The sequence below is a fragment of the Hylobates moloch genome, unplaced genomic scaffold (assembly GCF_009828535.3).
Source record: "Hylobates moloch isolate HMO894 unplaced genomic scaffold, HMol_V3 SCAFFOLD_6, whole genome shotgun sequence".
NCBI classification, from domain to species: Eukaryota; Metazoa; Chordata; class Mammalia; order Primates; family Hylobatidae; genus Hylobates; species Hylobates moloch.
In genome coordinates this window covers 131,431,819-131,445,342 of record NW_026652281.1, presented here as the reverse complement: position 1 = coordinate 131,445,342, position 13,524 = coordinate 131,431,819, and the positions used below count along the sequence as shown (strand labels likewise).

The window sequence follows — 13,524 nt, the reverse complement described above, 5'->3', positions numbered from 1 at the left end:
TTGGCAGCTGGAGGGTACTCCCCTTCCCTCCCACACCCCCCCCTCCCCACAACAAAGAGTGGCCCATGAGCCCATGTCTTCTTCACCTGATGGGCAGAAGGGCTACAGAACCCTGAGGCCTCCAGTCTTTCCAAGCTCAGGCAGAAGCTGAGACACCTACTGGGACAGGCACTCAGGAGGCTGTACCAAGAAGGGGGTGTCCAGGGAGCTGGCTCACCTTGAAGGAGATTTCATACTGCTCCCCTCCCCAGATCTCCAAGCCTGGGTCATACCCGCCCAGCTCCCAGAACCACTTCCGATCCACGGCGAACAGTCCACCGGCCATCACGGGAGACCTGTCAGAGAAGAAGAACATGGCATGAAGGTGCAGATGTCCTGGCCGCGTGCTCTCATGTGGCCCGATAATGCCATTCCCCCAGTGACGGTGTTCCATGCTGCTCCCTGAACACAGTCCAAGTGTCTTCCAGGGAATCCAAGACCCTTCCAGGCATCCCCCTTTCTTGCCTACAACTTCTTTCATAAGAGCTACATTTTAACCAAATGGGACCCGAAGTTCCTTTACACAATTAACACCTAAGAGTACTTGTGAAATGAAATCACAATACTTTGTCCACATGGGCCCTGTAGCTGCATCATAAATATATACATGTTAGTCCTCTCACTAGTTAAATGGTCCAAGTTGGGTTTCTCCAAACCTGTCTATGTTGTAGAATCTCTTAGAGATGAAAAAATATACAGCTTGCTGGGCCCCACTCAGACCTGCTGAAACAATCCTCGCAGGAGGGAGCCTAGAACTCCGTGTTTTTGCACATGCTCCTTTGACAATTATTACTCAGTAGGCCCGGCATGGACGTTTGTTCTGCTGTGGTGTTTACAGAAGAAGCCACCGTCTCTGTGTTTTCAGTTAAACTGGGAGATAAGATTAACTCTATTCATTCATTCTCTCGTGAGTTTGTTCATCCCGTGCCAGTTGTGAGGGAGGTGCTGGAAGAATCTCGAGGTCAATCACAGTCCTTCAGGGGATGTCGGTGTAGTGGGGAAGCCCCCTCAAGACAGAGGGTGCATAAGGGACTCTGGGAGGTAGTCCTTGGAGTCATCACCTGTGGCCAGTGGCTTCCTTCCTGGGCAGCACAGGGTTAACGGTTAAACGCTGCATCTCAGGTCACACAGCAGGTTAAGGAAAGCAGAAATGAGAGTGAGGGTTCCCAATTTCTCACGCCCTGTTCTTTGCATGCGTCACCTGCTTCTTGGGTGTTCCTGCCTGCCTGGAGGCAGTATATTGTGGTGGTGAGGGGTGTGAACTGTGGCTTAGATTAGAGATTCACATCCCAGCAGTGCTGCTGTGTAGCCATGGAGCCTTGAGCAAGTTCCCTGTCTGCACTCCAGTTGTACATGTGTAAAATGGTGATGATAATGAGGCCTGCTCATCACCTTTCAGATGGAGTGTGAAAGGAGTGTGTCTGTTTCCAGCTTTTGGGGTAAGGAGGATGGCTGGGGCAAGGGTCAAGGAATGAGGCTCAGGGGAGGTGGCATTTAAGTGGGTTTGGACAAGAGGAAATTTGGGAGAGGGAAAGACACTGAGGGGAGGATAAAACGTCAGCAAGGACACAGAGATGACAAATCATGCAGTACCCACGGGAACAGGAAGTCCGCCTGGCACCGTGCTAAGTGAGGAAACGTCATGCTGCTGACTGTCAGCGTCCCCCAGGGTATCTCGCACAAGACTGGCACCTGGTAGGGGCCAACCAGCATTTGCTGTGTGAAAATCTATCAGAGTGGCTGCATCCTTGTCTGGCTCCACTGGAAAACTCCAAATCCTCAAATTCAAACATTCCAGCAGCAACCTCCATTCCCCCTCCTGGTCCCTGGAAGTGCAAGCTCACGGGAAGTGGGTTGATCGAAAAAGCCCTTATTTAACTCACAAGTTGCCCAAGCAGCTCCTCCTTCCAGTAGCAGATGAGCCTTTACAGTACAGGCAGGACTCCTTCAAAAGGGGAGCCCCTGAATATTTACTGAGGGCTTGAATGCTGTATCGAACTAATTTATTAATAAAATGAATTTACTCTTCACCTCGACCTCATGTGGCAGGCCTCATTATCATCACCATTTTACACATGTACAACTGGAGTGCAGACAGGGAACTTGCTCAAGGCTCCATGGCTACACAGCAGCACTGCTGGGATGTGAATCTCTAATCTAAGCCACAGTTCACACCCCTCACCACCACAATATACTGCCTCCAGGCAGGCAGGAACACCCAAGAAGCAGGTGACGCATGCAAAGAACAGGGCGTGAGAAATTGGGAACCCTCACTCTCATTTCTGCTTTCCTTAACCTGCTGTGTGACCTGAGATGCAGCGGTTAACCGTTAACCCTGTGCTGCCCAGGGAGGAAGCCACTGGCCACAGGTGATGACTCCATACTTAAAATGTGACTGGTGTGAACTGACATGTGCTGTGAGTGTGAGATACACACCAGATTTCCAAGACTTAGGATGAAAAGAGTACGAAAGAATTCATTAATAATTTTAAAGTGTTGGTTACATGTTAAAACGGTAATATTTGAGATATACTGGTTTAAATAAGATATATTATTAAGATGAATTTTACCTGTTTCTCTTTACCTTAGAAAATAATATCACATATGCAGCTTGTATTATATTGGACAGTGGTGATTTAACCTCTTTGAGCCCTATTCCCCATCTAAACAATGGAGTGATAGCTATACTTCCTATCCCACATTGCTAGTTACATGGTTGGCTGCGTCCCCACCCAAATCTTATCTTGAACTGTAGTTATCATAATCCCCAGGTGTCATGGGAGGGACCTGGTGGGAAGCAATGGAATCATGGGGGCAGTTGCCCCCATGCTGCTGTTCTCATGATAGTGAGTGATGGTTTTTTTTTTTTTTTCTTGAGACAGAGTCTCGCTGTCGCCCAGGTTGGAGTGCAGTGGCACAATCTCCGCTCACTGCAGGCTCCGCCTCCCAGGTTCACGCCATTCTCCTGCCTCAGCCTCCCGCATAGGTGGGACTACAGGCGCTCGCCACCTTGCCCGGCTAATTTTTTGTATTTTTAGTAGAGACAGGGTTTCACCGTGTTAGCCAGGATGGTCTCGATCTCCTGACCTCGTGATCCACCCGCCTCGGCCTCCCAAAGTGCTGGGATTACAGACGTGAGCCGCCGCGCCTGGCCGATCTGATGGTTTTATAAGGGGCTTTTTCCTCTTTGCTCAGCACTTCTCTTTCCTGCCACCTTGTGAAGAAGGATGTGTTTCCTTCCCCCTCTGCCATGACTGTAAGTTTCTTGAGGCCTCCCCAGCCATGTGGAACTGTGAGTCAGTTGAACTTCTTTTCTTTATAAATTACCCAGTCTCAGGCAGTTCTTTATAGCAGTGTGAGAATGATTAATACAGCTAGAATATTTCTAAAAGTACCCAGTACTATAAGAAAATAAGGTGTTATTAGTATTGACTCCCCTTTGTCTTCTGGAGATGGGGGGGATCCTGGTTTTTTATTGGCTGGAGCCACAAATCTACTGCTTGGAAAGGCTGACAGTGTTTCTGACTTGGTGCTTCATGGGAGACTGAACTCAAGGCTTTGCAAATGAAAATCAGCCTGGGTCAAAGCAGGGGCAGGGGCCGAGGGGCTGCATGGAATAGGCAGGATATCAGCTGTAAGGCATTTGGGACGCTCAAGGCTTTGCCTCCAGAGAGAGGCCTCTCTGCCCAGCCTGTTCTGGTTTCTGCTGTGTTTGGCAATACTAGTAACAATTCTGAGTGTCCAGTGTGTGCTACTCTACTGATACCATCTCCAGCTCTCACAAAGCTCTAATATTAGTCTCCTTTACAGATGGAGATATTTGAAAATCAGAAATGTTAAATAATCTGCTCATAGTGAGTGGATAAGCTATTATTGAAAGTGGGGTCTGCCATTGAAACCATGTCTTTTAAACATCCTTGCACCATGCTGTGCCTGTAGATTGCCCACTTGCTGGGCACTCTACCATCAAGTGGGAAGGTGGGAAGCTGTGCAGAAAATGACCAGGATTTCTCTAGTGGCCACTTCCTAGGGTTCTGTCCAACTAAAATGCAGAAGAGAGACTTCTGGAAGGAATCATGGGAGAGGATGGAGGGCCCCTCAGAAAGCATCTACACCAGTAACTGCCAACCATGGCCACACATCAGCATCACCTGGGAGCTTTAAAAAATGATGATACCTGCATCCCACCCCCAGACTCCAGTGTAATTGCTGTTGAGGGAAGCCTGAGTGTTTTTACAAGCTCCCCAGGTGATGTCAATGTGTGGCTAGGGTCAAGAGCCAGTGCTCTCTGGTGAGGCCAACCATTTCAATACCCAGATGAGGAGACTGAAGCCCCAGAAGACACTAGCTGGGCCTTTGCTACTAGCCAGCTGTATGACCTGTTCTTAGCCTTTCCTTACTGTGCAATGAGGATAACGATGGGCCAAGACCCGTCCTTAAGTACCTTTCAATGAGTCTGCTCATTGCAAAGGTTCAAACAATAAAGGAGGTTCTAATTACCCCCTTGGTTACCGTGAAAATTCCATTTTCTGGAGCAGCCTATTCTAACCTCAGCTTCTGCAGTCATGTCAACTCGGACAAGTCTTGCTTCCTCTCTGAACCTCAAGGCCTCCATCAGTCAAATGAGGGTAATTCTACCTAGACCTGAGGATCCTACATTATTATGAGGATCATGCACAATAATGTCAGTAGAAATTGCTTTGCCAACACAGGCCAAATGTTGGTTACTCCTGGTGTTGGTATTATTCTACAAGGATTTAGGTCAACTGAGGATTGATTCTGAGGTATACGGAAGGTGGGGCAGACGGCATAATGTGATTGTGGTTAATCATATCTTTGGACCAGGAAGGGATCTAATAGTAGTGATCAACTGTGTTTAAGATAAAGGAGGTCAAGAGAAGACCACAAATGTTTGACCTGCTGCTGCAGACATGGAATCCATTCTTGCTCTCCACTCTTGGCTCAGGCTGGTCCATTGTCCCGGCCACCTCTCATTTCCTCAAAGAACCCAGCTCTTCCTACCTCTGAGCCTGCCCTGGGGCCCATAGTGTTAGGGGTTCCTCTCAGGAGCCCTGGGTATGCACCATGCCCAGGAAGATGGCTGAGCTTCCAACAGTCCTGCTTCTCAGGTGGGGAGAGTAAGCCACAGAGAAATGTGGTTCACTGGGGGCCAAACTGTGGTGAGAGGTACGACTCCCCAATTATGGCAGTGTCTGAATCTCTGGAACCTGTGAATATGTTACCTTATGTGGCGAAAGAGACTTCACAGATGTGATTAAGGTTAAGGATCTTGAGGTGGGGAGGTTATCTTGGCGAGCCTGATGGAATCACATATGATTAATGTAATCACAGGGCTTATAAGTGAAAGAAGGAGGCAGGAAAGTCAGTCAGAAGGAGATGTGATGCAGGAAGCAGAGGTATGAAGGAAAGTGGGGAGAAGGAAACACAGATCTGAAGATTCTATCCTTCTGGCTTTAAAGTTGGAGGCAGGGGCCATGAGCCAAGGAATGTAAGCATCCTCTAGAAGCCAGGAAAAGTAGGGAAATGGATTCTTCCCAAAGCATCCAGAGGGAATGCAGCCCTGCCGACACTATGATTTTAGCCCAGTAAGACTCATTTCAGGCTTCTGACCTTCAGAGTTTTAAGCATAAATTTGTGTTGTTTTAACCTTCTAGGTTTATAGTAATTTATCACAGCAGCCATAGGAAACTAATACAGCAGGAGAGCTTGGGCTTCGGCTTTGTATCCAGAGATCTTTTCCACACGTGTCGCAGAGAACTGGAACAGCTCACAGGACAGCTGCAGGGACGGTGAGCCTACTGTTGGGGAGAAGCCCTTTCCAGAGCTTGAAGCACCGGAGAGGGACTGGGCTCTATTTCTGTCTTAGCCACTCACAGAGCTCCTCCTTCTGGAGACTTAGTTCCTCATCTGCAAGGGGCTGAGTTCTTCACTGGTAGGTTCCTTCCAGCCTTCACATTCTAGCATGCTATGAGTCCAGCCCCTCACCCTCCCCTAGCCTGCAAACTTCTGCTGTGGGACAAACTGTTATTTTCCTAACACTTCCAAGTAGGTATAGCAGTATGATGGGAAAATTGGCTCCAGAGGCAGACAGACAGACCTGCATTTGTACCTAGTAACCTGGGCAAATTACTTAGCCTCTTGGAGCATTGGTGTTCCCATTGGAAAACATGGATAATAATTTTTACCATATATAGTTGTAGGGGGTTAAATTGGATCAGAGGGTAATGTGCTTAGCACTGGGCCGGGCACTTGGTGACGATGATGGTTATAATTGCATGCCAGGCTTGAGGAAGAGAGCATGAGAGACCCACTTACCTCTGCTGACAATCCTGGCAAACTGTGCAGAAGTGGGCAAGGTGGAGACCAGCCTGGTGGGCCACGAGCTGAGGTTGTTGTTACAAGCTGGGAGGGATGGTGCTTCTGGCTGGGGATATCTGACACTTGGTACTAAGTGGGGCTGGGAAGCTGGACCCTCTGCATTGGGCTTTTAAGGGAGATGGTGATCCTGAGTTGTGTGCGTGTTGGGAGTAGTCATTGGGTAGCCACTGGGACCAGCCAGGGTTGTTCATACTTACTCAAATGGGTCGCTGGGGTCAGCTTTCTGCAGTTCTGGAGGGATCGGGATCCGCTTGTAGTACATCTCCCAGTCAAAGGCTCCCCGCATGGCATCCCCTGCCTGTGTCTCGTACCGAAAGTCGTCATGGTCAATTACATCAATCATCGGGCACACAATGGTCTTGCGGTTCCGAGCAATGCGGTCTGAAGAAGCCAAGAGATGCCTATCAGATGAAGCAGGATGGGGGAGCAGCTAAGTGCACCATCCTGTTCTGCAGCTTACTTGTATTTTTAACATCTCTGAACCCTCAGTTTGACAATCCATGGAGGGGAAGGGAGAGTGCAAGCTTTAAGCAAGATGGACCGGGGCTCTCACCTCAGTCCTTTTACTCTCCATGGGGCCCTGCGGCAGCTGCACAAATAATATCTCCAAATCCCAGTGTTCTCCTCTATGCAATGGGTTAAGAAGAGGCTCTGCCTCATAGGTTATGAGGACTGAACACAGTATGTTTGAAAATGCTTAGCATATGTGCCTTATTATAAGCATAACTATCAGTACCACTATGGAAAAAGATTGATTTCCTTCTGGGAAGGCCCCTGCTCTAGTCCTGCGAGGCTCCTCATTCCAAGTCCTGAGCTTGATTTATGGCCCAAAGCAGTAGGCACCCCAGCACTTTCCTTCATAGCAGACTATGTGCCCCTAACAGCTCACTGGCACCCTAGGCTACTATAATCAGTGAGCAAATGGCCCTCCTTGCAAGAATTCAGCTCAACTCTTTCAATCGTCAGAACTATGGATGGGGGAATGAACTGCCCCAGGAAGTTTGAGTTCCTCAAGACTGGAGGTATGTAAGCAGAGCCTGGTGGACCATCACCCTGCAGGGATGCCATAGGCTGGGTGATTCCAAAGGCAAATGGGGGTCTTGACCTAGATGGCTTTATGGTTCCTTTTAGGCCTGGGAAAAGCTGATTCTAGAAAATCAAGTCTGTCTAACCTACCAACATAATTCCAGCTTTGGTTTGCTCTGCCCTTCTTCTTTGTGCCAAGAAGCCCTGACCACAGCTGGGGGTAACAGTGAGCTACTGGGTCAGACAATCTGCTGTGGGGGACAAGTGGGCTGTTGCTCAATGCCTGGCTGCTTTGGGCCAGAAGTCAAATTCGAGGCTCAGAAATGGGAGCCTGGTAGGGCCAGGGCAGCCAGCAGCTGCCTGGGGCCCAAGCTTCCTTCATCAAGTGATAGCACATTTTTCTTCCAGGAAAGAAAACAGCATTTTTGCTTTTTCCTAAACTGCAAGGCGCGATCCATAGGTGGGGTCATGAAATTGATTGTGTGTGCATTTGTAATGAACCAAAAAACAATACTAAATATCAGGCTGCATTATCGCAAGGACAAAAAACCAAACACCGCATGTTCTCACTCATAGGTGGGAATTGAACAATGAGAACTCATGGACACAGGAAGGGGAACATCACACTCCGGGGACTGTTGTGGGGTGGGGGGAGGGGGGAGGGACAGCATTAGGAGATACACCTAATGCTAAATGACGAGTTAATGGGTGCAGGAAATCAACATGGCACATGGATACATATGTAACAAACCTGCACATTGTGCACATGTACCCTAAAACCCTAAAGTATAATAAAAAAAAAAAAAGAAATTAAGGTAAAAATAAAAAAAATAAATATCAGGCTGCATTTCAGGTGATAAGGGATACTGTGACATGTTTCAGTCATACTGCATGAGTGTGTACATCTGTGTACTGGATTGAGATGCCCAGGGTATTTCTTACTGGGGCACATGGTTTAAAGAGTTTGAGAAATACTGTTTTTGGCAGTTGACCCCCACATGTGGATCAGGGGCCATCAGTGCCAGATGCACCTGGGGGTATGTTTAAAAAACTCATGTGCCCGCCCCCGACCCAGGCCCATTGAATCAGAATCTCTGGAGGTTGACTTGGATTTGCCTTGTGGACAGATTCCCTGGGGATTCTTAATGAAGCTTAAGAATCTCCTCCAGAGAAAGATCTAGAGTAGGGCCTCACATCTAATCATTCATGGCCATTCAGTGGACTTCACGTCCAAGGAGGGCTGGGGCTGAGGACACAGTGCCCTGCTGGCTGCTGGCTGATTGTGGGAGGCATGAGGTCAAGGTAGCTTCGGAAGGCAGTGTTCTAAGGCACTGTGCCCACCTAGGGACAGAATGCCCAGGTTCAAATCCTGGTTTTCTCACCTCTTAGCAGTATAACCTTGGATAAGACTATCTGATGTCGCTAAGCCTCTGTTTCCTTGCTGACAAAGGGGAGGAAGACAGCACCTATCTCATGGGGCCTCTCATGGGGCCTCTGTGAAGTCCGAGCCGGACGATGGAGCCACAGCACTCAGTGCAGCCTCTGGCACATAGTTAGCACTCCGCGACACTCTCTGTGACCAGGATTACTGAGGGCAGCTCAGAAGCGGGAGTGGAAGGCTGAGCATCTCCCTCACTCTGTGCCTCTCAGTTTTCTCATTTGCAAAAAGTGGATAATAATGCCTGGTCTGCCTGCCTTACCAGGCAATGGTCAAATTCAAATGTTAATGTGGCTGAGAAAGCAAAGGGGTTATGAGAGCCATGATAATGATGATGATGATGATGATGATGATGATGATGATGATGATAAAGGAAATGATGATCAACAGTGGCTTTCCATAAGGAGGATGAATCCTTCTCAGGCTCAGAAATGTGTGTTCTCCAAAGGAGGCAGAGTGAGCTATGCATGGAGGTGTTAATGGTTTCACAGACAAAAGCCATGATGCGCTCTGTCAGCTGCTGATATTAGCAGGGACAGACTTTTAAATCTACATCACTGGTTCACATTTCTATTGGAAGAAGCAAAAAACAAAACAACAACAAAAAAAACCAACAAGGGGATGTTTCTTCCATGTATGTCTGCAGATTATGAAAACTGCCCTCATATATTTCCATAGAAACAGAGTTAAGGGCTATTTAGACTACAAGCTCAGCTTCGAGCCCCACCATTTCATTCTCTTTATGAGTCACTGAATGACCCTACAAATGGGTTGTTCCTTCAGGACTATAAATGAGGCAATTTATGGTGAGGCTTTTTTCTTTTTTTTTTCTTTCAGTAATGAGAGGTAAATGCAGAATATCTCTTGGTTTAATTAAATAAACGGTTTACCAGAAATTCTAGGTTATATCCTTTCTCCAGCCCAGTGAGATCCTAGACCCTTGTGGTCAGAAGCACAGAATCTAATAAGAAAGTTCCTTGCTGATCTGTGTGACAGATTTGTGGGATTATCTTTCTGTGTGTTTGTGTGGGTTCTGCTTTCTGTCCTCTCCCCTGAATGGTGGCATTCCCTAACCAGTGCTTCTCAAAGTGTGGTCCCTGGACCAGCAGCACTGGCATCACTGGGAGCTGGGTAGACATGCAACTTGTGACGCTCCACTCCGGGCCTCCTGGATCAAAAATTGTGGATAGGGGCCAGCATCTGTGTTTTCACAGTCTTTCAGGTGATTCTGATGCACGCTCAAGTTTGCCCTAAACGTCAGTCCTCTTTGCTCCCTAAGCATTCTATAGTGGAGAGCTTACCCATCCTTTCTTAAGGAGTTCATTTTTCTCTGCAGAATGATAACTCTTCCCCAGTCTGCCTCCAGCCCTAGCCGTGTCCCTCACCTGACTCCCAGTCTCAACGGGACAGTTCCTCTTCCATGTCTGCCTGTCAGCACCAGCACATTGCCCTCATCAAAACTGAACTCCTCAAGATTCAGGCCTGATTCAGGCATGTTTCACCCAGCCTCCAGTCTTCCCATCTCCCTTCTCTCTGTAGGCTGTCGTGGAGGGCTCCTGGATCATGCTGCTCTCTCTACAGCCCTTCCCTGATATCTGCCAGGAACTCTTGTCTAAGAGGAAGTGAATACAGAGAGGCAATGTAGAACTGCAAAGGAGAAGAGACTTTGGAGCCCGACAGATGGTGACTTTGACACTTATGGCCCAAGGGGACAAGTGAGTCTTCAATATTTCAGAATCTTAGTTTCTTTTACTACATAAGGGGTATACTTTTGACCTGCATGATTTTGTGAGAATTAGATAATGCTTATAACTGCCTGGCTCACAGTGGCAGCACAGTCTATGGCAACTCTTCTAAGTTGACATGATGACGTCCCCACAGTTTGGCTATTTACAGCAAACAGCACGGGCTTGCTTTGCAATAAAATGAAGTAATCTGAGGAAAGCAGTCATGTCACTAGATGCTAATGTGTTGTGTGACTTTGGGTAAGTCACTTCCCCTCTCTGAGTCTTAACTTCTCTGTGAAATGAAGGGACAGGACTGGCTGGATTTTAATTTGGAGCACTCCTGAACTTCTGAATCCCTCATGGCACCTGGCATTGTGCTGGGGGCATCTTGAACAGGCAAGGGAAGGCTTATGAATGGCTCCGTGCAGCAGGAGGGGGCCACTGGCACTGGCTCATTGCAGTTTGCCTCCCTCCAAGTGGCAGGGGCTCCCTTACCAAGCAAGGGGGGAAGCCAGTTGACATTGGCTTCACAGTGTGAATCCAAGAACGTGATGACATCCCCAGTTGCCACTGAGGCCCCCAGCATTCGGGTCCTTATCAGCCCTTCCCGTTTCTTGGTTCGAAGAATCCTCACACTGGGGAAAAGGGCCATGTAGTCTTCAAGAGGCTTCTTTAGGTGCTCTATGAGACAGAAGAGGACAGAAGGGTGAGAACAGTTGCTTAGTAGTCATCCTTATGACTCCTCCCTTACATGTGAACTGCACTTCACAGTCTAGACACAGCTTTCCTGTACACTGCCTCACTAGACCTTTCAGACAGGGAGAAGAAGGGCAGGGCTCTCATCACCTGTGTACTATAGATGGAGAAATTAAGGCTTAAAGAGGTCCAGCGATGGTGCCACGACCTGGAACACAGAGAGATCTTCTGTCCAAGGGTGTGAACATTTGTGGTTTATGCCTGACTGGGAACCATTCCCTCATCTTCTGATAACAATATTTTTATTTTTCTTTGGGACACTGCCCCTTCCCTTCTCAGCCCATCAGACTTTGGTGGGGCTGACCCCATTCCCTGGGTCCAACATGTAGTACAGGCCTGACCAGTCAGGGCATTCCATTCCCTTGGCCACAGTGATTGTTTCAGGGATGGTCATGTGACCTTATTTGGTTCAAATAATGGGTCCTGAGAATATTCTGCAGGATTATTGAAAAATGAGGCCCTTTCCTTTTGCTAGTTGGTTGGCCCTAAGTTTGGAGCCACTGGTGACATCTTTGGTGAAATGAGGTGATGAGAGGTGGTAGGCGAATATGCTGAGACTGAAGCCAACCTATAAAAATAGGAGTCAAGACATGGAGAGAGAGAGAAACATTGTCCTGATGACATTTCAGTTCCCTAGACCCACATGCCTGAAGCAGACAAACTCCTAGATGCTCTTATTACATAAGACAGCAAATTCCTCTCCTTGCTTATCCTAATGTGGGTTGGTTTTCTGCCCCAAGTCTGGATAAATTATTTTGAATAAATACCAAAGACAGTCTCTTTCTCCCAAAAGTCTCAGCCTCAATGTTAGTGTCTCCTGATTTTAATCAAGCTTGGGGTCCTTTACGAAGACTCTAGGACGGCTGCAAAAGAAACCTACAGCATACATCATACTTAATGAGGAAATGTGGAATGCTTTCCTCCTCTGATCAGGAGAAAAGCTGTATGCTTTCACAACATCTATTCAATATTGTACTAGAATTCCTAGCCAGTGTAACTGGTAAGAAAAAGAAAAGGCATAAGGATTAGACATACAGCCAGTAAATTCCTGGGTTTGCTGTGGAAACATGATGCTTTCCTTCTTCTAGCTGTGTTTCCCCAGTCTCTGACAATCATATACTACCATCTAGATTTTTGCCACATTCATCTACTTTACTACAATTTACTTAGTTGTTTTAAAAATCAACTAAATTTACAAATTAAACTTTTTATTAAATTTATTTTAAAAGCAAACTTTAAACACCATAGATGAAAAATTGGTATCATTTCTAATAAAGAGCTAATAATTAAAAATCTCCAACAAATAAGAATTTGTTGTAAGATTTTAGATTTCTACCAGATACTCCTGCCTCTCCACAACTATGAACTTAAAGTCTGCCCTCTCTTTGTCAAGGAGGGAGCTATGGAAAACCAACCAAGGCTCCTCATTTGAGGTGATCAGAAGAATTAAAGAGAATTGAAAAGAGAAGGCTTTCCCTCCACAATATCCAGTGTTACTTTTAATGCAAAGTCTCTGAACCACCTGTAATCATTTTAGGTGTGACTTAAACTCACTTTTGGGCCAGGCACTGTGCCTATAATCCCAGCACTTCAGGAGGCTGAGGTGGGGGGATCGCTTGAACCGGGGATATTGAGGCTGCAGTGAGCCATGATCGAGCCACTGCATTCCAGCCTGGATGACAGAGCAAGAACCTGTCTCAATGAATGAATGAATGAATGAGTGAAAAAAAATGACTTTTGTGCTGGTACACTTAGGGCAACACTGCTTCCATCACTTTAATTTTTGTCACCAGGAACTTCATTGAGATGAAGCGTGTTTCGTGTTATGTTGTCTGGCATCTTGTAGGCAGGAGAAATTAGAATACAGAGAAAAGATGATCTACATACATACAACCAGAGGCTAGAAGGCTAAAAAATGCTCCAGGTCTCTTCTTGCTTGTGCACAAAGATTAATATGGCTTCCCTCGCCCTTTCCCACTTCTCTTTGGAACAGTGACTCTGTAGAAAGCAGAAATCAATTTGCCCTAATTGAGGGACTAAATTTTTCCAAAAGAGACTTTCTTGGGCAACAAGACAAGAAAGCAAGAGGCATGATCACACTCCAAATATGCTGCTGTTTGGGCAGGAACACTATGTTTG

The 13,524-nt window shown here is 47.0% G+C and overlaps 1 protein-coding gene across 4 annotated transcripts in view; it reads right to left on the bottom strand.

Annotated features, from left to right (window-relative positions):
* GALNT10 (polypeptide N-acetylgalactosaminyltransferase 10) overlaps positions 1–13,524 on the bottom strand; it is a 233,664-nt gene that overhangs the window by 34,239 nt on the left and 185,901 nt on the right. For 3 of the 4 annotated variants that reach the window (XR_009213869.1, XM_032158448.2, XM_032158450.2), the window contains exons 5-7: positions 11,125–11,310; positions 6,636–6,819; positions 218–335 (exon numbers count right to left, since the gene is read on the bottom strand). Coding sequence is in view for 3 of the 4 variants with exons in the window: in XM_032158448.2 (XP_032014339.1) it covers positions 218–335; positions 6,636–6,819; positions 11,125–11,310 (488 nt within the window). In the remaining variant the exon portion in view is untranslated. The remainder of the gene's footprint in view (positions 1–217; positions 336–6,635; positions 6,820–11,124; positions 11,311–13,524) is intronic. The other variant, XM_032158451.2, reaches the window with a different exon arrangement.